We start from the raw sequence: 26,241 nt of genomic DNA on the forward strand, positions 1-26,241 counted from the left end.
CTCTACCAACTCCCATTGACGGCCCGCTGCACGACATCGAGCCTGGGGATTGGGTAGTCATCAAGGAATGCAAGAGAAAGCACTGGAGCAAGCCACGCTGGTTGGGTCCATACCAAGTTCAACTGGTCACTCAGTCTGCTGTCAAGGTTGCTGAACAAGGAACCTGGGTCCACGCCACGCACTATAAGAAGGCTCCAGCGGTAGAAGATACGGTGAAAGAATAGGTAAAGTGAAGTTACTTAAGGGCGGCGTGGGTTGTGGTGCTAGTAACTATCAACTCCAACACAGCCTGCGACCATGGAGCCAGAGAGACAAGGACCATGGAAACCCTTCAGGAGGTCCAGGGGAATGAGATGCACCATCGGGTGCCTGCTGATTTTGAGTATTATCATCATCATACTGATAGTGTGGATTTCCAAACTGCACTGTGATGATCATGAGCAGATTGTAAATATGACACCTAATGAAGCAAGGAAAGAGACATTTGTACACCATAAGAAAAGGTTAGAACGACAGGGCCTGATTTTGAACGGACTAGGTTAATCTCTTGTAACATGATGAACTGCCCCCCGGGTGGGGATTGCTATGTACTGACAAGCCCAGTGTTGAAGGATAATAAGTGGTATTGGACTCACCTAAATACAGGAGGGAGCACTATGTTTCCCTCCTCGTACTTTTCTCCCAACCATGGGATGAGGTGGAGATGTTATGATAATGATTATTGTACTGTTACCATTTCCAAACCTCTAGGAGTGATCCAGGATTACTGGTGTTTCAGTACCGATGAGGATAACGCCCCTTGCAGATCACCTGACTACCCTAAAGGTAGACCCGCTATGATATGTCCCTTAACAGTTGCACATACTACTGTAGTTCCTACTGCTGCACCACGTCGTCCTGAACCAGGTAGAGTAAGGAGAGCACTGTTAGAGCCAGACAACATAGCCCTTAGGATAATGGTTGACTATGCAAAGCACAAGAACATGACTGATTGCTGGATCTGTCAACACATACCTACATCTTCATGTTCACCTATGTTAACCCCTACCCCATTTTCAGTAGCAGACTGGCAGGCACATGGTTGGACGGAGGTGGCAGCACAAATGACATCACCAGATGAGAACTGTTATACCCGGTCAGCCATTCCTGGCCAGCCAGGTGGGGCTAACTTAGATTTGGTCTATATGGTGGTGGTAGAATTTAACAATCACTGTCGTCCTGTGGGGGTGAATATAACCAAATGATTTAGGCTATCATACACCGAGCGAATAGGAGCATGTGGCTTCATTGTAAGGATACAAATGATCCTGGTGCAGACAGACTGTCGCACTGAGGAGGATGAAATCAGATCAGGTATGACCTGCAATCCCTTACCCTCAGGTTTCTCTATTCATGCGGTGGTTAACTACATCCCGTGGGAAAGATACATGAATTTAGATTCAATGACCATCAATTTACATAATTGTTCTACTCCTGCTATAACTGAGAAACTCAGGTTGTGTGATTGTGCCCAGACGTGGTCACCAATACCTGTGTATGAATTGCATAATGTCTCGCTCTGTATTACAGGTGCTTCAGGAGCCACACAGAGTTTAGGACAAAGTGATTGCTCCACCACAACTCAAACTGACTTCACGGCTCTAGGGGCTTTGCCGGAGCAGGTCTATATAGTCTGTGGTGGGAAAGCATACAGTTGCATTCCTAGGGACGCAGGTGGAGTATGCTATATGGCGTACTGGGTCCCTTTGATTAGGTGAGCCGAACACAGGGAAATGGCAGCCTTATATCAGTCCCAATTTCGCCATAAGCGAACACTCACTAGAACTCAACGTATATTCAGTGTACTGATCCCAGGATATGGCATGTACACCTCACAGGAAGAGATAATGGCTCTGTCCGCAGTGTTGGAAAAACACATGAATTTGACAACTGACACAATTGCAGCAATAGCCACAAAGCTGAGTGAAACCCGTTCAGTTGCTCTGCAGAATAGAATGGCCCTAGATATGATTTTGGCTTCCCAGGGCGGTGTCTGTAAGGTGGTGGGATCTGAGTGTTGTACGTACATTTCAGATGCGTCACAAAAGGTAATTAATTTATTCTAAGAAACTAATAAAGGAATAGAAGAGCTTCATACAGTTCATGGGTGGGACCCATTCTCAGGATTATCCTCTATGGTTGGTCCCTGGGGGATGACAATATACAAGTTATTGACTACTGCCTTAGCCGCTATTGCCTTTTTGTTTGTTTGTGGTATATTTTTGTCTTGTTTAATAAAAATTTGTGTTTCTAAATTTGCAACACAGATAATGGTCCAGAAGCATGTAAATGAGGATTCAGATGTTTCAGAGAAGATCATGATCATAAAAGATCATGTTGTTCAAGAGCATTGTTTGTAGTGGTCTGAAGCTTAATGAACGTTGTATGTTAGTATCACATGACATTTCATGATATAGGGCGGATTGTTAGGGAAATTTCTTAAACTGATGTATTCTTATTGATTAAAGGACTGAGTCCCCATGTTGAGATAAGTAAAGGAATGTAGTTAGAAGGGGGATCTGGTATTTGTCTAAGGGGGCATCCTTGACTGGTAGCGGCAGATTACAGGGTTAATCGTAAATCTGCCTATCTGTATAACCCATTAGTGTCTTTTTCAGTTGGTCCAGATGCTTAAGTCCTTTTCCAGGGTAAGGAGGTTACCCAAAGGGAGGGGGGGACAACAGGTGCCTTGTGATAAGTGATAGAACAAAGGGCATGTGTTTGATTGACATGAGACAGATGGGCAGCATCTTACCACACCCCTTTGCCTCCCTTAAATACAGACAGTTGTCCTGTGTTAATTTAGAGATTATTCATTGTTACTTTTTAACCTGTGTATTCTCTCCTTGCATGAATAAACTGTTTATTGTGCATTTGAGTTTTCCTCTGTCTTACCTACTGTGGAATCTGAGCATTAACAATTACCATATGAATGTACGTTTCATTGAAAGTGCATGTGCCTAGATAATGAGAACAACAGAAACCTCTCTGTTTATCTCTCTGCAGGAATGTTTACGATGGTCATATGGCATGGGGGGTTGACTTCTAAAGACATGGTCTTAGTTAGAAACGCTCTTAATGTATAGGCTAGCTGGTAACCAACATTACAGTGAGAAGGTAATGGAACATTCACCGGATGACATCTGTGCTGCAATTTTCCAATAAACGTGAGCGAACTTCTTCCTCGATTTGATTACGGGTTCTACATTTGACCACTATACGAAACCGGACATTTCTAACACTACCATTTTCTTAAACTGTTTGGACTTTAGAAATTGCCATCACACAGGTCACTTTAATTCATCTAATTAGATCTGACATACAGTAGTTACTACCTCAGATTATGAGCCCAGCAGACTGTGCAATGTAGTACTGCAAAATGGTAGGTATGAGGATCTAATGAGCTACAAAAAGTGTGTCCTGATTTTAACCTTGCCCTAACTCTAAAACTCTTTTAAACTTGCCCTAAGCTCAACCCCTACTGCATCCCTAATTGTGACAGAGTAGACTACTAGCCTACTGCTTGCAGAAACATTTGGTTAATTGCTGTTTAAATTTAAGAATTTGTGTTACGTATTATTCACTTGCTAAAACGGTTTTGATTTAGTTAATGGTATAAATAATGTATTTATTATAATAAATATAGCTTTATGACATTAATGACAAGTAACAGGCTGGCGATATCCCTCAATGTTGCGTTTAAGGGAACTGAGAAAGGCATAACGTATTAAAAAATTGTGCACAAATGTTGAGATTCTGAAATGTGTTCTATCAATCACTAATTCTTGAGGGTTGGAACAAATCAGCTCTTATACCAAAAATAACAGTTTTATTATAAAATACATACATTTTCAATGATGAATATGCCTCAAAATTCAAAAGGTCACTGAAATGGACATGTGTATACCTACTGTACAACACTGTTTTTACGTTTCTTAAAAATATATATATCTTATTATGTTTGGTCTGGAAATCAGCGTGTTCTCTACAAGATGTCTAAATTTCAAACTGACCTAAACAGGGTTACATTTTTGAATTAATATATTTATCAAATGAAAAATAATCAGGCAAATAGTGCAACCATATTTTGGGGATCTCAATGACTGGCTAGGCCACCCCAGGACCTTGAAATGCTTCTTACAAAGCCACTTCTTCGTTGCCCGAGCGGTGTGTTTGGCCCAGCCACATTCCATGAAGGAGGTTTTCACTCAAAATCTCACAATACATGGCCCCATTCATTCTTTCCTTTACACGGATCAGTCATCCTGGTCCCTTTGCAGAAAAACAGCCCCAAAGCATGATGTTTCCACCCCCATGCATCACAGTAGGTATGGTGTTCTTTGGATGCAACTCAGCATTCTTTCTCCTCCAAACACGACGAGTTGAGTTTTTACCAAAAAGTTATATATTTCATCTGACTATATGACATTCTCCCAATCCTCTTCTGGACCATCCAAATGCTCTCTAGCAAACCTCAGACAGCCTGGACATGTACTGGCTTAAGCAGGGGGACACGTCTGGCACTGCAGGATTTGAGTCCCTGGCGGCGTAGTGTGTTACTGATAGTAGCCTTTGATACTTTGGTCCCAGCTCTCTGCAGGTCATTCACCAGGTCCCCCCGTGTGGTTCTGGGATTTTTGCTCACCGTTCTTGTGATCATTTTGACCCCACGGGGTGAGATCTTGCGTGGAGCCATGGATCGAGGGAGATTATCAGTGGTCTTGTATGTCTTCCATTTTTCTTATAATTGCTCCCACAGTTGATTTCTTCACACCAAGCTGCTTACCTATTGCAGATTCAGTCATCCCAGCCTGGTGCAGGTCTACAATTTTGTTTCTGGTGTCCTTTGACAGCTCTTTGGTCTTGGCCATAGTGGAGTTTGGAGTGTGACTGTTTGAGGTTGTGGACAGGAGTCTTTTATACTGATAACAAGTTCAAACAGGTGCCATTAATACAGGTAACGAGGAGCCTCTTAAAGAAGAAGTTACTGGTCTGTGAGAGCCAGAAATCTTGCTTGTTTGTAGGTGACCAAAAACGTATTTTACTGAGGAATTTACTAATAAATTCATAAAAAATCCTACAATGTGATTTTCTGGATTGTCTCTCATAGTTGAAGTGTACCTATGATGAAAATTACAGGCCTCTCTCATCTTTTAAAGTGGGAGAACTTGCACAATTAGTGGCTGACTAAATACATTTTTGCCCCACTGTAAGAACTATGGAAGATCAACATCTTGGACTAAATAAAGACTCTCCCCTGACTACCGGTTGCATTAATTTTGTTCATGGATCAAAAATGGACAGAATCTAACAGCAGCAACACCAGAAGACTACTGCCTGAGAATAGGATTGTTTTCCAGGGATTGGCCTATTGTGTACATTCCTAAGAAAATGTTATCATGTCTAAATGGATTCACAGAAATCTAGTACTTACGAAGATGCCATTTAAGGCACCACCTTCCACAGACCTCTTTCTAATTCTCTGTGAAATTGCTCCTAATCTTAGGCGCGGTAATTTACACTTGACAGAATTGCAGCTGCATAAAGTGAAGAGAGAAAGATCCAACATTATGTCTAGAAAGAACACTTCAGTTGCAAAGAAAAGAAAAACCATCAACCAATCAGGAGGTTTCCTACTACCCTTACTTAACATAGCAGTGCCATTCATAACCAGTCTAATTGCATCAAAAATTCTAAATAACTAGCACTGATGTAAGACAATCTGGTTAAAATTATTTGGACTAGTCAATTCGCAATATATTGTTGAAGACTGATATGGATTTTCATGAAAAAGCTAAAACATACTCTGCCATTTTACAAAGATTTCTTGACAGTTAAACAGGGGAGCTTGACACAACTATACTGACTTTATGTCTACCTGGGTCTGAGACTGGGGCTGATGTAGCAAAAACATGACTGAGACTAATCAAACTGCTGACCGAAATGTTAACCTTGTTGGACAATGTGCCTGCCAGGAGCAAGAAGAATCTTGAATATATTCTAAATAGAATGCTCAGGTCTAAAGATTTGACTTCATGGACTTCAAATGACGAATTAGTCTTTAAAGGAGTGGTCATTAACATGTTGCACCTGTTGGATCTGATTTAAAGTGTGACAGCTACCACTTACATTGCTGACGCTAGAAGACCTTTGGGGGTGGGGGGAGTTTTTAGAGGCCATGTTTCAACATGCCTCTTACAACTATTCCAAATGAACTTGTTAGATGTAAAATCTATTTATATAAACAAAAGCCTGGCAACACACTGGATAATTTAACCACGCCCTGAGCATTTCTAGAATCACTGTTCCTGCAACTGATTATCAATCAACCAAAACTTTGTTTGTATCCCCTACCAACAACCCCACACAATGGCTTTCCATTGTTTCATTTTTCATGATTTCTGATTCCTTGTCAATATGTGTGTTTAACCTTGGCTGATTATTGTATGAATAATAATATGCAAACATCGATGTGGTTGTAAAATTGCCTCTATTTTTGAATAATAAAACAGGCATAAGATATACTTTTACAAGTCTATTTCTTTAACAAACATGACACAAATGATTCACAAGATTGAGCATGCTGTATGTCAGACATTCCCAGACTTAATCAGGTATAGGTGACGCATCCTTCATCCAGTGCACCGTTGAATGCATAAATAGCAGTGTAACAAGTCAGACTGGTCAATAGCGATGGTCCTTTAGGTGTTTTCCTGAAGCTAGGGCCAATTGGTAAAATTCATGCACGGCTGATCCCAATGTGTAATCTGGTTGAAATGGTTTGCTAGGAAATTGTTGACGATCTACATACATAGCCAATATCTCAAAATTATAATTGTTAAAATTAAATAGATTAACTTCCTGTAAAACTGTCATTGTCCACCAATCCAACAACAAAGCATTTTGGTAGGGGTCCTAAAAATAGGTTTTCCTGGTTACAAACACGACTCCCCGCAAGTAAACTAAATGTCTTGATATGTACCCTTTCAATTGGGTACTTTGCATTGGATGAGAGTAGTGCTTGAGTGTGACCATGTTTCACGGCTGGTGATAGTCACTTTCTTGACAAAGAACGATGCTCATACTATGTGCAGACGATAACGCACATCCCCTACCCACATAAGACAGAACTCATCTTTAAAGCATACTATCCAAACATTTATGCCCACATTGTTTAACATGATTTTCCTTTAAAATAAGATATTGCTATTGTTTCTAATGTTGTACTACCAACTGAATAGGCAGCCCTTTTCATAAGTCCTTTGTTATACGCTACAGGGTTTGTAACATCTTACAGTATGTGGCCTGCAGTGTCCCTAAAACACAAACGAGCTGAAAATTGTGTCTTTAAAATATCACTTACATAATTCAGAATGGTCTCTTTAACAGCTCTTTCAGGGTATGTCCTGTCACTGAGACAAATTAAAGGATCACCCAAGAAGGCATCCACTTGTGAAAATAGGGTGGCTATCGGGTAATTGATAACCCCAACACCGGCATTAATATTAGTTCCATCCGACTTTTACGGGTAGGTACAGCAAAGTATTGTTCAGCTCAATGTAATCTTCACCATTTCCAGAAATAAAGAACTCCAGAGGGACAGTGTCTGATATTGCTGATAAGGTTGGTATTTCAACTTGTGTATTTTTCTCAATAGATTTCTCAATAGATGTCCAAATATTTCTCAAATGCATGTTTTTAGTAATTAGATTAAATCTATTTGTGCATAGAAAGAAATGTTGATTGATTTAGTTCAATTGTATAGTAATATGGTGCTACCGGAAAGTCTGGTGACTCTGAATGGTTATTTTGGATTTACCACACAACTTTTCTCACAGAAACTGCTTGTACACCCATGTGAAGATAAGTTGCTGTAGTTTTGAAAGGTAAATGTTTTCCCATTCATGCTTGATATACACTGTAGGATTTCAGCTGCTCAACATTTTGGGGTCTACTTTTTTTGTACTTTTTGTTGGATAATGTGCCAGATGTTTTCAATGGGTGACAGTTCTGGACTGCAGGCTGGCCAGTTTACTACCCGGACTCTTTTACTATGGAGCAATGCTCTTGTAATACAAGCAGAATGTAGTAAACCTAATTAGTTGTGAGATGTTCCAAAAATTTTTATACAATTTTTCCAGTCTTTTTTTGCCCCGTCACAGCATTTTTGTCACATGATGCTGGCATGTTCAAAGTTCAAAGTGGGCATATATTTTTCAGGAAACAATAAAACATTTCAGTTTCAATATTTTAGATGTAATTTTTGTACAACTTTCTATTGAATATGGGGTTTAACTGATTTGCATTCTGTTTTTCTTTCCATTTTACAGCATCCAAAATTGATTGGAAAAGGGGTTGTAGATAAAATATAGGGTTTTCATAATATCTTTGCATTGAATTATGTAATGTTTGGGGTGAAATCAGAAAGAGAGTGGAAATGTGAACATTTATAAGAGACTTGCAAAACTTTCTTCATAACTAGAGGGTCTGTCTTTCCATGATGTCACACCCTGGCATCATGGTTATAATCAAATAATTGTATCCAAAATTGTGACTTAATGTTGTTTGCACCGAATGATAAAAGACAGTTTCCTGGACAAAAGTATTTTAAGTAATTTGCTAATTTTTAAGTTGCTGAAAAGTTGGCAGGAATACACATGCAAGAGACAGAGTTGAAGCATAAAGTACACTGTCATCAGCATAACAATACAATTGAAACTTTTTGGAAATTGTATGGATACAGAATGAATAATAAAGTTGAACATTATGCAATTTCAATCCCAGCTATAATAATAATATTCGCACCAAGGTCTTAGAAATAATTCTTGTGACCTCACAAAATTAATTTAGTCCGATTAAGGAACAATGACAATGATACTCACATCTGCCCCACGTTTTCCCTTGTCACCAGGAAAACCAATGTTGCCCTTCGGGCCTGATGGCCCAGGGTATCCCTGTAACCCTGGCAATCCACGGTCTCCTATTGGCCCAGGATATCCCTTCATAATCCGGGATGGCCCACATCCACAATCACCATTAATTCCTATAAAACAAGTATAAAAATGTTAAATATGTAAGGAGACTTATATGCTATATTATACTGTACTATCATTTGATTTGTTTGACTTAATGATTGGAGATGCTTATCCACAGACATTATTCGTACATAGTACTAGTGAATTTTTATAATTAGGAAAAATTACAATAGCATATGTTGTGTTTTAGTTTTATTCAAGTCAAATTTCATGAAATAAATCAGAGAGCAGATACATTTTGGTAATTACATGTTTGGCTAAATATGTATTCAGGCATACATTTTTCAGTTAACTTTAAATAACACACAAACAAAAACAACACCTCCTATTCCTTGGAATGGTAGATGTTTGCAAATGCATTGTTTGTATTATTCAATTGGTTTTAGCATATTTAAAACTGTTTTCAAGAGAATGAGACAACTATATCTTGAAAAAGGTATTACCTATGTGTAAAACCACAAAACTGCATTCCTATTTTTGTTTATTAGAATCCCTATTAGAAAATGCTGAAGCAGGATCCCTACCTGGGGTTCACACAAACCATAAAATATAACATACTTTAAAACATTGATTGGCAAGAACCGCTGAAGAACAGTATTATGAAAAACATCCGCAAGTGGAAATGGCAGGGTCCTTTCCTTCCAGGACCACCATGGCTCCCACTTATTCTTAATTCATAGTAATTCTTTCCCCACTGACTCCCATTCATTCCCCATAGCCTCCCATTAAATCACCATGGGCTCCCATTCATTCCCCATTGATTTCCATGCATTCCACATAGAACCAATTAATTCCCCAATGACTTCTATGCATTCCCCAAAGACTCCCATTGAATCACCATTGACCCCCATTCATTCCCCAGTGACCTCCATTAATTCCCCATTGACTTCCATGCGTTCTCCATAGACCCCCATTAATCCCCCTTAGACCTCCATTCATTCCCCTTTCACTTCAATGCGTTCCCCCCCATTCATTCCCACTTGAGTTTTAGGGGCCTCCATATCAGACCTATGGAGTCCTTTTTGTTTTAGACAAAATTCTAAATGGACAGAAATCCAAGATGGTGGACTTTATTGGTTCTTGAGGCAAATTTGTTCCATAGATGACTGGACTGAATTTCAGAACTCTAGGTCAGACCTGCATTAATTCCCCATTGACCTTCATTCATTTCCTATGGAGACCCATGCATTTGTTCATTACAGCACCACCATCAGGGTGATCATCTTGAAAATGTGTGGAGGCCTTCTTGCCATGGGCTTGAACCATATATCAAGTTGGGTTGCAATAGGCCTCACCATCTTGCATAAATAAGCATTTGAATTGAGACCATGCCCACAAGAATTTTCACTGGCTCATATCAGCCCTTTTGTTAAAGATATCAACAATCCTTATACCAAATCTTTAGATACTTGTCCCAAGATTATATGATAACCTTTTAGTGTTTTAGACAAAATTCAAAATGGCGTAAAATCCAAGATGACAGACTTTATGAGTTGTTGAGGCAAATTTGTTTGGTGAAGAGGGACCTGTGGACCAAATTTCAGACCTCAAAGTCATATGGGGTGGAAATGCCAGTGGAGCTGTTGGAGCTACTTATTTTGCTTATTATAGCGCCACCTAGGGTTTAAATTGGATAGATTAATTTGTCAGACGGTATACACCTATGGGCAAAGTGGCGTGTCTGTTGTGCATGCCATCTCACTGGAATGTGTCCAAAAAATTAATAATAATAATAATCTTTAAAAAATAATAGGGCTCCTGAGCACCTTCGGGGCAAGGACCCATAATAATGCAACTATGTACAGTATTCACAGTCAGTTATGAAGTAATATGCAAACACACCTGCACCCACTGAATCAGTTTTGCTAACACACCTGCACCCACTGAATCAGTTTCACACCAACACCCCCAGAGAAACCTGGCAGTATCCGGAATCTTGACAGCTGCCACCCACTGGGATCTCTTCAAGGGGAATATTTAAGAGCTGTTATTTTAACTGCTGTTGCGTGTCTAGCCTGGGGCTGCGCCCGCTTACTTTAAAACATTGTAAAAGGGACACAGAGGATGTGTATAGGGCCCTGAAGGGCATTTTATTACTGAAACCAGAGGTGTTAGGGAAGAGGTTGTGGGAGTAACCAAAAGATCAACCACTATGTGTATCCTTCTTCCTTTGGCGGTTTGGAGGGTTGGGCATCTCAATCAATCAATCAATCAAATGTGTTTATAAAGCCCTTTTTACAACAGCAGTTGTCACAAAGTGCTTTACACAGACACCCGGCCTTAAACCCCAAGGAGCAAACAACAGTAGTGTTGGATTTCAGTGGCTAGGAAAAACTCCCTAAGAAGGCCGAATTTTAGGAACAAACCTAGAGAGGACCCAGGCTCAGAGGGGTGACCAGTCCTCTTCTGGCTGTGCCGGGTGAGATATTAACAGTCCAATTAGAATAATAAATACATTTATCTGGGCTAAATCCAGAGTCTAGACTAGGTCAAAAGTATGACCAGGTGGACAAGGATAGGGACAGCAACGGGCCCCCCAAACCAGGTACTCCGCAGGTGTGGACCAGGACCTCATCTCCTCCTAAAATTTTAAACTGGAGGAGACTGAGAGAAGTTAGAAAGTGCATTCCTCATATTCCCCAGCACAATAATATAGCAGCGTAACACCTTGGAACAGAGACGGGGGGGTCCGGTGACACCGTGGCCCTACCCGGGGGAGGCCCCGGACAGGGCCCAACAGGCAGGAAATCAATCCACCCACATTGCCAGGCATCAACCAAAGGGACACCCACCAACCGCAACCCCCCTGAAAGAGGGCAGAGTATTGCCAGCAGCGTACAGCCCAATTGCACAAGTGCGCAACAGAGAGACAACACCAATCCAGTGACTCTTCCGCCGAAAGCCATTGGAGGGAGGGCATCCCAGTGGCAACGAGAGCCCACCTGGCAAGACAGCAAGGGTGGAGAGTATCAAGCATACTGGTCACCTTCACGCCCCCGGGCCAGGCTACACCTAATTATAAACCGTGCTGTAGAGATTAGTTTTTAATAGAAACTTGAAAGTTTGCACTGAGTTTGCATTTCTAACCTTAATTGGCAGATCATTCCACAGTAGTGGAGCTCTATGAGAAAAGGCCCTGCCGCCAGCTGTTTGTTTAGAAATTCTAGGTACAATTAAAAGGCCAGCATCTTGCGATCGTAGGTTACGTGTAGGTATGTACGGCTGGATCATTTCAGCAAGGTAAGTAGGAGCAAGTCCATGTATTGATTTTTAGGTTAAGAGTAAAATCAGCCCTAACCCTAACAGGCAGCCAGTGTAAGGACGCTAGTAATGTATTCAAATGTTTTTGTTCTAGTTAGGATTCTAGCAGCCATGTGCAGCACTAATTGAAGTTTATTTATTAATTTGTCTGGATAACCAGAGAGAAGAGGATTGCAGTAATCTAGTCTAGAAGTAACAAAAGCATGGATACATTTTACTGCATCAGTTTTTGATAGAAAGTTTAAATTTTTACAATGTTTCGAAGATGAAAATAAGCAACTCTTGAGACATATTTTGTATGTTCTTCAAAGGAGAGGTCAGGGTCAAGGGTAATGCCAAGGTTTTTTACATTTTTTTTGGATACGACAATGCAGCCATCAAGGTTCACAGTGAGATCTGCTAACAACACTATTTGTTTCTTGGGTCCTAAAACGAGCATTTCTGTTTTCCTTGAGTTTAAGAGCATGAAATTCTCTGTCATCCACTTCCTAATATCTGAAATTCATGCTTCCAAAGTAGCTAATTTAGGGGCTTCTCCATGCTTCATTGAAATATATAACTGTGTCATCAGAGTAACAGTGAAAGTTTACATTGTGATTTTGGATTACATCGGCCAGAGGGAGCATATATACTGAGAACAATAATGGGCCCAGAACCGAGCCTTGAGGAACACCAAAGCATACCTTTGACTTGTCAGAGGATATGCCATCCACACTAACAAACTGATATATTTCAGATAAATAAGATTTAAACCAGGCTAAAACATGTCCACGTAGCCCAATATGGGTTTCTAGTCTCTCTAAGAGAAGGGAGTGATCAATAGTGTCAAAAGTAGCACTAAGATCAAGAAGCAAAAGGACGGATGCGGATCCTTTGTCCGAGGCCATTAAAAGGTAATTTGTTACCTTCACGAGTGCAGTCTCATTATCTATGATGGGATCTGAAACCGGACTGGAGTATTTCATAAATGTTATTTGTCATTAGGAAGGCATTCAGTTGTTGGAAAACACATTTTTCTCAGATTTTTGAGAGGAACGGGAGGTTCGATATTGGCCTCTAATTGTTTAATATTTTGGGATCCAGATAAGATTATTTTAGAAAAGGCTTAATTTCCTCTATTTTTTGTGAGTTTGGTACACATCCGGAGGAAAGGGAGCAATTTATTATGTTCAGCATTGGCTGACCTAGCACAGGAAATAGCTCCTTAAGTAATTTTGTTGGAAACGGGTCTAGCTGAGAGTTTGTGGGTTTAGAACTCATTACCCATCCATCCATCCATCCATCTTCTTCCGCTTCATCCGGGGCCGGGTGGCGGGGGCAGCAGTCTAAGCAGAGATGCCCAGACTTCCCTCTCCCCAGACACTTCCTCCAGCTCTTCCGGGGGGACACCGAGGCGTTCCCAGGCCAGCCGGGAGACATAGTCCCTCCAGCGTGTCCTAGGTCTTCCCCGGGGTCTCCTCCCGGTGGGACGGGACCGGAACACCTTCCCGGGAAGGCGTTCAGGAGGCATTCGGAACAGATGCCCAAGCCACCTCAGCTGACCCCTTTTGAAGTAGAGGAGCAGCAGCTCTATTCTGAGCTCCTCCCGGGTGACCAAGCTTTTCACCCTATCTCTAAGGGATCGCCCAGCCACCCTGCGGAGGAAGCTCATTTCAGCCACCTGTATCCGAGATCTTGTCCTTTCGGTCATGACCCAAAACTCATGACCATAGGTGAGAGTAGGAACTTAGATTGACCGGTAAATTGAGAGCCTCACCTTGCGACTCAGCTCTTTCTTCACCACAACAGACCGATACATCGACCACATTACTGCAGAAGCTGCACCGATCCGTCTGTCAATCTCCCGTTCCATCCTTCCCTCACTCATGAACAAGACCCCTAGATACGTAAACTCCTCCACTTGAGGCAGGCACTCTCCACCAACCTGAAATGGGCAAGCCACCCTTTTCCGACTGAGGACCATGGCCTCGGATTTGGAGGTACTGATTTTCATCCCCACCGCTTCACACTCGGCTGCAAACCGTCCCAGTGCATGCTGAAGGTCCTGGTTTGAAGGGGCCAACAAGACAACATCATCCGCAAAGAGCAGAGACCAAATTGTGTGGTTTCCCGTGGGCTCACCACCTGTAGGAGGGACCATAAGGGGTCGGTGCGTAGAGGATCGGGCGGCAGTCTAAGGCTGGGGCCTCGACAACCCGATCCCTGGACACAGAAACAAGCTCTAGGGACATGGAACGTCACCTCGCTGGCGGGGAAGGAGCCTGAGATTGTGTGTGAGGATGGACTCTTCACCACTCTGAAGTTGCCCATGGTGAGAGGCGGCGGGCTGGTGTGGGTTTGCTCATAGCTCCCCAGCTCTGTCGCCATGTGTTGGAGTTTACCCCGTTGAACGAGAGGGTCGTTTCCCTGCGCCTACGGGTCGGGGATAGGTCTCTCACTGTCGTTTGTGCCTACGGGCCTTGCTCCGACTGGGGACTCCATCATTCTACTGGGGGACTTCAACGCCCACGTGGGCAGTGACAGTGACACTTGGTGGGCCGCGATTGGGAGGAACGGCCCCCCTGATCTGAATCCGAGCGGTGTTCAGTTATTGGACTTCTGTGCAAGTCACAGTTTGTCCATAACGAACAGCATGTTCAAGCATAAGGGTGTCCATCAGTGCACGTGGCACCACGACACCCTAGGCCGTAGGTCGATGATCGACTTTGTTGTCGTTTCATCTGACCTGCGGCTGTATGTCTTGGACACTCGGGTGAAGAGAGGGGAGGAGCTGTCAACTGATCACCTCCTGGTCTGGGTCTGCTGGGAACGTCTGGCCGAGTCTCCTGTCAGAGAGATCTTTAACTCCCACCTCCGGCAGAGCCTTCGACTGGATCCCGAGGGAGGCTGGAGATATTGAGTCCGAGTGGACCATGTTCTCCACCGCCATTGTCGAAGTGGCCGCTCGGAGCTGTGGCCATAAGGTCTCCGGTGCCTGTCGAGGCGGCAATCCCCAAACCCGGTGGTGGACACCGGAAGTAAGGGATGCCATCAAGCTGAAGAAGGAGTCCTATCAGGCCTGTTTGGCTTGTGGGACTCCTGAGGCAGCTTACGGGTATGGGCAGGCCAAGCGGACTGCAGCCTGGGTAGTTGTGGAGGCAAAAACTCGGGCCTGGGAGGAGTTCGGTGAGGCCATGGAGAAGGACTATCGGCTGGCCTCGAAGAGATTCTGGCAAACCGTCCGGCGCCTCAGGAGATGGAAACAATGCCCTACCAACACTGTTTACAGTAGAGGTGGGCAGCTGTTGACCTCAACTGGGGATATCGTCGGGCGGTGGAAGGAGTACTTCAAGGATCTCCTCAAACCCGCCATCACATCTTCCATTGAGGAAGCAGAGGATGAAGGCTCAGAGGGGGACTCGTCCATCACCCAGGCTGAAGTCACAGAGGTAGTCAAGAAACTCCTCGGTGGCAAGGCACCGGGGGTGGATGAGATCCGCCCTGAGTACCTCAAGTCTCTGGATGTTGTGGGGCTGTCTTGGTTGACACGCCTGTGCAACATCGCGTGGCGGTCGGGGACAGTGCCTCTGGGATGGCAGACCGGGGTGGTGGTCCCTCTTTTTAAGAAGGGGGACCGGAGGGTGTGTTCCAACTACAGGGGGATCACACTTCTCAGCCTCCCCGGGAAAGTCTATGCCAGGGTACTGGAGAGGAGAATACGGCCGATAGTAGAACCTCGGATTCAGGAGGAACAGTGTGGTTTTCGTCCGGGCCGTGGAACACTGGACCAGCTCTATACCCTCTAAAGGGTGCTGGAGGGTTCATGGGAGTTTGCCCAACCAGTCCACATGTGTTTTGTGGATTTGGAGAAGGCATTTGACTGTGTCCCTCGCGGGCATCCTGTGGAGGGTGCTTCGGGAATATGGGGTCCTGGGTCCTTTGCTAAAGGCTGTCAGGTCCCTGTACGACCGAAGCAGGAGCTTGGTCCGCATTGCCGGCAGTAAGTAAGACTTGTTCCCATTGCATGTTGGACTCCGAGAGGGCTGCCCTTTGTCGCCGGTTCTGTTCGTAATTTTTATGGACAGAATTTCTAGGCACAGCCAGGGGCCGGAGGGTGTCAGGTTTAGGGACCACACAATTTCGTTTCTGCTCTTTGCGGATTATGTTGTTGTGTTGGCCCCTTCAAACCAGGACCTTCACCATGCACTGGGACGGTTTGCAGCCGAGTGTGAAGCGGTGGGGATGAAAATCAGTACCTCCAAATCCAAGGCCATGGTCCTCAGTCGAAAAAGTGAGATGGAGAGTGGAGAGTGCCTGCCTCAAGTGGAGGAGTTTAAGTATCTAGGGGTCTTGTTCACGAGTGAGGGAAGTCATGGAACGGGAGATTGACAGACGGATCGGTGCAGCTTTTGCAGTAATGCGGTCGATGTATCGGTGTCAGGTTGTCTGGTTTGGGGATCACACGATTTTGAAATAAATAAACATTTGAAATATATCCGTCTGTGTGTAATGAATTAATATAATATACAAGTTTCACTTTTTGAATGGAATGACTGAAATAAATCAACTTTTTGATTATATTCTAATTTTATGACCAGCACCTGTATTAAGGGTTCCTGGACTAGTAGGTTGACGTGTTACAGTTAACAGATTAGACAAGTTTACTTGATGGGTTGCATGCTCACGGTTCCTTCTATTTCTAATCAACACAGAGATACTGGGTCCTAGATTGTACTCAAAACAGTAGGCATTGCTATTTTCACAATAGCAGGGACCCGAAGCACAACAAGTATATTTTGTGCTCTGTGGAAATAAAGGACAAGGTTGTTGACGCTGTGGCAGCTGTCTAAGCAATGGTTTTAGACGGGTGGGATGAAGGGTTTGATGAGCTCTTCTCTCTTTGGTTAGAACTAGCTCCCTGATTGGTGAGTGTGGTGGAGGGGGGGGGGTGTGATAGAGGGGGAGTGTGATAGAGGGGGAGAGGGGGAGTGTGATAGAGGGGGAGAGGGTGGGTGTGATTGAGGTGGAGAGGGTGAGTGTGGTGAAGGGGGGGGGGGGTGGGAGTCTGCCTATGAGTACTGTCCTTCATGCTTATCCTGTTTGGGAATGGCATTCCAAGAGCGTGACGTAGGTTGGCACCAAGCAGCCGGCATCCCATGATGTTTGGGATAGCACTTTAATATGTACCCCCCCTCTTTTTCAAGGTACCTAAAGTATTGGACAATTGACTCAAAAGCTGTTTCATGGACAGGTATGGGCTATTCCTTTGTTATTAATTCATCAATTCATCTGGTAAAAGCTCTGGTGTTAATTGTTGTGACAACATGCGGTCAAAGGAGCTCTCAATGCAAGTGGAACAGGTTTTTCTTAGGCTGCAAAAAATATCCATCAGAGAGATAGCAGGAACATTAAGAGTGGCCAAATCAAGTTTGGTACATTGAAATATAAAAAACACTGGTGAGCTCTGCAACATAAAAAGACCTGGACGTTTATGAAAGACAACAGGGGTGGATGATCATAGGATCCTTTCCAAGGAAAAGAAAAACCCCTTCACAACATCCAGCCAAGTGAAGAACACTTTCCAGGAGATAAGCATATCATTATCCAAGTCTACCATGAAGAGAAGACTTCACAAAAGCAAATACAGAGGGTTCACTAGAAGGTGCAAACCATTCGTAAGCTTCAAGATTAGAAAGGGCATATTAGACGTTTGCCAAAAAACAACTAAAAAAGACAGCCCTGTTCTGGAACAGCATTCTTTGGACAGATGAAACTAAGATCTATCTGTATCAGAATGATGGGAAAAAAGTACGGAGAAGGCTTGGAACAGCTCATGATGCGAAGCATTACACATCATCTGTAAAACACAGTGGCAGTGTGATGAAATGGGCATGCATGACTTCCAATGGCATTGGGTTTATAGTGTTAATTGATGATGTGAAAGAAAGAAAAAGCAACAGGATTAATTCTGAAGGGATATATTATCTGCTCAGATTCAGACAAATTCAAAGTTGATTGGACGACATTTCTTAGGGCTAAGAAGTGGAATATTCTGCAATGGCTGAGTCAATCACCTGATCTCTTCCCTATTGAGCATGCATTTCACCTGCTGAAGACAAAGCTTAAGGCAGAAAGACCCACGAACAAACAACAACTGAAGACAGCTGCAGTAAACTATGGGTGAAAATCTACACTTCAGTTGCATCTCAGTTGTTTCATTGTTTCATTATTCCATTGTGGTGGCTTACAGAGCCAAAATTATGAAAATGTTATCAGTCTCCAAGTATTTCTAACCTAACTGGAAGTGACAAGATGAGCAAACACAATTTTTAAAGGGACTGGAGGATTTGGCCAATAATTATTTTTAAATATTTGTATGAAAAATATAGTAAACAAAAAGAAGCTGTGGAACTAGTTACTGAATAATAGTTTCTTGAAATGTCTGGAATTACTTGTACTACTTTGTTCACTGATGGCTGCTTCAGTACAAGGGTTGAATACTTATGCAAGCAACATATTTCAGATTTTTCATCTTCAAATATTTCCATATTAACATAAAACTAATTAAATCTTACAGTAACATATTTTGGGTTTCTGTGTTTTCATGGATCTAAATTCGTTTTTCAAGGCACTGAACACCTTGACTGACCTTTGCTACCTGTGTTCCCAGCAGATCCAGGAGGACCTTGATCTCCATCCTCTCCTGCCTCTCCTGGTGCACCCTGGGTACAGTATGTACCTGCGGCAAAATGACACACAAATTAATATCTAAATATATGAAGACATCAGTTCAATCATATCCACATTGCAGTACTCATACACTGTTTTTTACACCCATGGTAAAATTCACTGAGTGTTTCACTGTAAAACTACTATTCAATGTAGACCTCACACATAAAGACAAGGTAGGTTAGGAATGTAATAAAAGTGCATGTCTACAGTATGCTGTTTTACTAAAGCAACTTAAATTGGAGTGCTTACCTCCTCAACCTACATTATGCAGTGCCCCACAAAACACACATCACAAAACACAGGATGATGTCAAACAAAGGGCCCACACAGAATTATGACATTATTCGAGGAGATACAAAGGCATGTAATTACGACAGGGAACCGAAAAACAGAAACCAGTATAGATACTATTTTAACAAGAACAGATAATAGAGGGACAATTCACAGATAACACTGCATTAAAAGCTATACTTAACTTTATCTACTGTCCCGATGTTTTTAAATTTGCAAGACAGAACTAACAGTCTGGGTGTTAAGGGTTCAAATCTATATTCAGATCAAACATCAAGAGTATAGCAGTAGACTTGAGGTGACAAACCTGGTGGGCCGGGCTCTCCTTTCAGGCCTTTGAGGCCAGTCATGCCCTGTTTACCAGGCTCTCCAGGTTTAGGCCCATTCTGGTAGAACCTTCCTGGCTCTCCTTTAAACCCTTGGGGCCCAGGGATCCCTATTGGGCCAGCCTTACCACTGAGACCTAAAAGAGCATTGTATGGCATGGTCAGGTGTATGTACAATACAAATACTTTGGTAGACACACATGACGCACACAAAACCAGCATCCATGCATTATGCAGTGGTTCCCAACCATTTTCATTGTCTCTCTATGCAGGTCATGTTTAAAATGTAGCTACCATATGCCTGCTTATAAAGAAATAAATCTTATTTCAGGATGTCACCATTCAGGTAAAATGACAAGAATACACCTATGACGAAGAGCCTTGAAAATATGGAGGCACAAATAAATGGTCTTGTTGCTCAACTTGCCTCAGGGTAGGGGTAAGTTGATCCTAGTCAATGGGTTAGTTGAGCCAATGTAATGTAAAACTACCAGATAACATTTTAACTCAGGATGTTTTAATGTTTGTAGGAGGTGAGACAATGTACAATATTTCAGTCAGGGTAATTTTCCTTAATTATCTAAGGGTCATTCACCATAGTCTGAATGATAACAAAATAAAATATAGCTGCAAGCAGCAATTAAGGGTCCAAGTTATAAGAATGCCATAGCAGGATAGGCCTTATAGCCCGGATAGGTTGTATAGGTCTGTTTATGTTCAGTATTAATGCGTTATACGTGATTTTCTGGAACAGCACCCCCAAGTAGCCAATTGGCACAACACACATGTTTTTACATGGCAATTTCAATGGCACCAATCCAAAGAAAGTCCTACCGAAGTTTAAAAAACACATCAACTTCCCGACATGTGGGAAAAACACTCTGGACAATGTCTACTCTCCATTTCCTCACGGCTATAAGGCCCTCCCCCGTCCTGCTTTCGGAAAATCAGACCATGCATTGATACTGTTGCTCCCTGCTTAGAAGCAGAGACTAAAACATGAGAAGCCAGTGACAAGGTCCGTTCAACGATGGAAGGACGAATTGGACGCCGATTTACGTGGAGAGGCGTCTGGAGGCAATATCAATGAATACACATAGTCAATGACCGGTTTTATTAGCAAATGTATTGACAACGTTGTACCTCGTACAACTACAAAGTAATTTCCTGATCAAAAACCGTGGGTCAGCAGTGGTATCCGTGCCATGCTAAAGGCACAGACTCCGGCAGCATGGACAATTATAAGAAATCCTGGTATGATCTCAGGAAGGCAATAAAAACTGCAAAAAGTCAATACAGAGTCAAAGCAGAATCTCTCTACCAGGGCTCCAATACCAGGAACATGTGGAGTGGTCTGAGAACCATCACTGACTATAAAGGCAATACAGGTAGTGTGGGGGAAGTGCCGGCTTCTTTCCCAGAGGAACTGAACTCCTTCTACGCTCACTTTGAGAACATCATCCCTGGCATGGATACTCAAATGACCAGGTCAGACGTCTGTAAAAACCTAAAAAGGATTAACACCGGCAAAGCTCCTGGACCAGATAACATCTTAGGCCGTGTTCTCAAGGTCTGTTCTGACCAACTGGCTGATGTCTTTACTGATATCTTCAACCTATTGGTATGTCAGTCAGTGGTCCTCTGCATGAATGACTACCGCCCTGTAGCATTCCCACCAATCATCATGAAGTGCCTTAAGCGGCTAGTTAAAACACACTTCACAGACTCCATGTCTGCAACACTTGACCCGTAGCCTACGGACATAACAGATCCATAGAGGATGCCATCGCTCATCTGGACAAAAGGAACACGTGAGAATCTGTTCATTGAGTATAGCTCAGCCTTTAACACCACTGTGCCCGACAAGTTGCCCCTTAAGCTCAGAGATCTGGGTCTCGACCCCACTCCTGACGGGCAGACCCCAGGTGGTGCGGATGGGCAACACCACCTCCTCCACACTGTTGAGACAGCTCCTATACTCTCTATTCACCTACAACTGCCTGGCAACTCACGTCTCCAACACCATTGTTAAGTTTGCTGACAACACCACCCTCATAGGCCTGATCTCTGATAACGATGAGTCAGCGTATAGAGACGAAGTAAGGTCACTGACTTCATGTTGTCAGGATAACAACCTCCAGCTCAATATCAGCAAAATGAAGGAGATGATTGTTGATCACAGGAAGTAGCAGTGGAGAGACCACACCTCCATACACATCAATGGGTCTGCAGTAGAGAGAGTTCACAACATCAGGTTCCTCAGGGTCAATATCAGTGATGACTTGACCTGGTCTCATCACTCTAACGTTGTGGTGAAGGAGGCCAGGAAACGGCTCAGATTAATTTTATCTTATTTTTTTAAATTATATTTACTGTTACTTTTTAACTTTTAACTGCACTGTCGAGAGTAGGAAAACCAAGCATTTCATTGCCGTAACTTGTTATTGCAAATTACAAATACTCTTGCACAATTTGTTCCCAAGGAATTCTGGCATTGTTGTCCTGGAATGTGCCTGTGGCATCAGGGAAGAAAAAAATTATTGATGGGATAACCTGGTCATTCAGTACATTCAGGTACTCAGCTGACTTCATTTTATTGCCAAATAAAGTTGCAGAGTTTAGACCTGACCACTTGAAGCAACCCCAGATCATAACACTGACTCCAGAGGCTTGTACAGTGGGCACTGATGCATGATGGATTTATTTCTTCATGGACTTCATTAGACTAAATCTGGACTCATTAGACCGCATTACCTTTCTCCATTGCTCCAGAGCTCCATCTTGATGGTTCACCACAATTCTTCTTATTTTAATAATTTGTTTGACAGTTCTTAACCCAATTCCAATCATTTCAGCAATCTCCTTAGTTGTTTTCTTTGCTTGATGCAGGCAAATAATTTCAACCTTTCAAAACACAGTAAAATATTTTCCACGACCACAGGATACGTCTTATGACATGGTTGTTTAAGAAATGAGAAGCTATTCACTGCTTGAGTTAGGGCAACAATTATTGTAACCAGCTGAAACATATAATTGCAGTAATTATTCAATCAAAGGCTATTAAGTAGCTCCAAATGTATATCCAAACAGTGACCTATTTTCGGTCAGGCAGTGTAGACTGTTGGATTATTGGGGTAACTTCAAAGTGAGATGAAGTAGCAGTATGAGGCACTCATAAGTCAAAACTTCTGGACCTGGTTTTGCGTTTGAGACTTTCTGACATGATATAAAGTACCAACATACCATGAAGAGGGTGCAATGACACCAGAAGTGGAGCCAAATGTATCTGAAATGATTGCATCCTCAACAGGGTAACCCATTCTAGAATATCTTGGCAAAATAAATTCAAAATAGTACTGTAATAAATTATATAAGTGGAAAAGAGAATATTATTGCATATGCTGTTTTGGTCAAAAACCTGACCTTTGAACTGTCACACTGAAAAAACTTATAAGAAATAAAATACCCAATTTCCAAAAACGTCATTTCCAAATGCAGCAAATGTACAGGTTACTCAGCATTAGTTTTCTCATCATTATGTCACATGTCTGGGTCAGGTTACTTAGCATCACTGTTCTTATCATCTCGTCTTAGGTCTGGGTCAGGCCATAAAATCTGATCAACTTCACAGATTTTCTCTTTCCAAGCAGTGTGGGAAAAATGCCCTTATGTGCCTTAGAAAACCCTTGATAGACTCCACAAACACATCACCACAGGCATCCACCATTGCCTTCTTTAGGTTTAGCTGTGCTTTGGGGTTGCGGTCATACACTATCCACCCCCTCATCCTATTAATTTGTCTTGCAACTTCAGCATTGTTAAGACCCATTGTTCCAAAGCACATGGACATGCCACTAGGTGCAGTTTATTGATCCTGCAATTCTGATTAGTGTGTTAATATTTTTTAGGCTTAGTGTTAGCACCTGGAGAAAGGCGTGGTCTTTGAGTTTAGGTTGTGATGAGTTAATTATATTGAGAGCATGTGTTTGCTGAATTAATATATAGTGTATGATATATATATAATATATAGTAATATAGAATGAATTATTTGTCCACTTTGTGGAAGGTTTTGCAGAAAGAGTTTTGAATACTGAAACGTGTGGAAACAGCTGAATAGTGTTAACAGTTAAGGGAAAGGCATGTGTTTTTTGGAATGACGTAAGGGTGTGGGTTTTTGTGCTACAGTAACCAGTTATGACACAATCATCAATTCGTAGCACGGCCAGCATGTTCAGGGATTATTTAGAGCAGGCATAATTTCCACACCTATAGCAAACCTGAGACATTAACACACGCTGCCGGAATTCTATTTCTAGAATGGCCATAGCGTTCATTCAGACTGTTCATAAATTATTTGCATATCATTTCAATAATCAATATAAAAAATATGAATAAATGGATCTGTAATGTTAGGATAGGTAATTTTTTTCTTCTAATGAATGTGAAAATGTATTAGTTATTTTGACAACTACAGAATCTGCCATTGTAATTACAGATACAAATTCAAATTAGATCATACATACATACATGCATACATACATACATCTTCTTCCGCTTCATCCAGGGCTGGGTTGCGGGGGCAGCAGTCAAGCAGAGATGCCCAGACTTCCCTCTCCCCAGACACTTCCTCCAGCTCTTCCGGGGGGACACCGAGGCGTTCCCAGGCCAGTCGGGAGACATAGTCCCTCCAGCGTGTCCTAGGTCTTCCCCGGGGTCTCCTCCCGGTGGGACGGGACCGGAACACCTTCCCAGGAAGGTGTTCCGTAGGCATCCGAAACAGATGCCCAAGCCACCTCAGCTGACCCCTCTCGATGTGGAGGAGCAGCAGCTCTACTCTGAGCTCCTCCCGGGTGACCGAGCTTCTCACCCTATCTCTAAGGGATCGCCCAGCCACCCTGCGGAGAAAGCTCATTTCGGCCGCCTGTATCCGGGATCTTGTCCTTTCGGTCATGACCCAAAGCTCATGACCATAGGTGAGAGTAGGAACTTAGATTGACCGGTAAATCGAGAGCTTCGCCTGGCGGCTCAGCTCTTTCTTTACCATGACAGACCGATACATCGACTGCATTACTGCAGAAGCTGCACCGATCCGTCTGTCAATCTCCCGTTCCATCTTTCCCTCACTCGTGAACAAGACCCCTAGATACTTAAACTCAAATTAGATCAATATCCTATTATTTTATATTTATAAAAAACAAACAAATTCATTCTTCCTTGGATCTTAGGATTCAATGACTTATAAAAACATCACCAATATGCATTTCACTGCATAGTAATTTTTTTTATTTACACCTATGAAACGCAGATACCCCAAAATGGCCAAAACAGTTAATCTGACAGTCACAGGAAAAGAACATGACAACTCGTTAAACTGCAGGAAAACAAACTGATTTAGAGAGCAATATTTGTTTTAGTGAGTAAAAATGTAATGCTGTAAAATTATAATGAAAGTATTTTCCTCTAAGTGAGCTTACTTGAACAAAGCGTTGGGTTGTTTTGGAGGCAAACAACGTGCATAAATTTCACTGACGCTTGTGGGTCAATTACTCACTGTCAAACAGGAAATCTCTAACTCCCAATGCGCAGATCCCAAACACTAGCCTACCTTGACATTCATCAAACATGTCCTTTGTTTTAGTGACCCGCATTCTCAAGAGCAGTAAAAAGGAGCAAACCCAGAAATTATACACTGTCTGTAGCTTAATGCATATGGCCAATATGACCATTATGGCCATTCAAGCTAGAAATCTTTTGTGTTTTGCAATTGTAATAAATAAACTATGTTAGAGTAAAATATACACACATTTATGAAAAATCAGGGTGCTATAGTTACATGGGTTTCAGTTCAACAAATTTATTACATACATAATAACTGCCTTGGTAGTTCTAGTGTACAAAAAAAGCAGTTATTCCATTATGTTTCTGCAAATAAGCAAAGATTCATTATCTTTGGCACTGTGTGCTTTACTTAGTTTAGGATTAAAATAAGCAAAATAATCAGACATACAGCATTTGTTCTTTTGTTTATATTATATCAAGCCAGACAAGACAGTCTCAAAAGCTAAATCTGGCCCACTGCTTTTGACTCTAGAGTGTCTAATGCCTCTATTCCACCTCACTTTGAAGTTACCCTTACCTCACATCAGTCAATTTGTCAAGTACGCTCAAACATTACTCTTTCATTTATTGGCCAAATTTCTTTAAGGAACATGCACAAACTGCTTTTAATTGTCCATCATCCAAATTCAACCACATCTTAAAACCGGGGAGAAAAACAAAACACACAACCCTAAGAAAAAAGGCTAAATGCCAGCACTGAATCATCATGGTCAACCTAAACTAGGAAAAAAATGTTGGCTTTTGGCCTGCTTATATATAGGTCTTAATAAGGGACCGAACAAAAACGTATCCTTCTCAAACAATTACTTCTGTATTAATGGACCATTAGCACAGTCCCAGGAAACAATCAGTAGCCTATTGATATTGTTAATGTGCAGCGGTTTCAGCAGCTCATTACCTGGATAGTAAGTACTGCGATTTTAAAAAGTTCCAAATTATTTATCTGAAAACCTATTCTA

General features: G+C 42.3%; 1 protein-coding gene across 5 annotated transcripts in view; it reads right to left on the bottom strand.

The window, feature by feature from the left end:
- col4a4 (collagen, type IV, alpha 4) overlaps nt 1–26,241 on the bottom strand; it is a 295,816-nt gene that overhangs the window by 169,452 nt on the left and 100,123 nt on the right. For all 5 annotated transcript variants that reach the window (XM_034292008.1, XM_034292010.1, XM_034292005.1 and 2 more), the window contains 3 exons: nt 19,645–19,800; nt 18,964–19,053; nt 8,922–9,082 (listed from right to left, as the gene is read on the bottom strand). In XM_034292008.1, the coding sequence (XP_034147899.1) occupies nt 8,922–9,082; nt 18,964–19,053; nt 19,645–19,800 (407 nt within the window). The remainder of the gene's footprint in view (nt 1–8,921; nt 9,083–18,963; nt 19,054–19,644; nt 19,801–26,241) is intronic.

Source organism: Esox lucius, chromosome 1, assembly GCF_011004845.1.
Source record: "Esox lucius isolate fEsoLuc1 chromosome 1, fEsoLuc1.pri, whole genome shotgun sequence".
Lineage (NCBI taxonomy): Eukaryota > Metazoa > Chordata > Actinopteri > Esociformes > Esocidae > Esox > Esox lucius.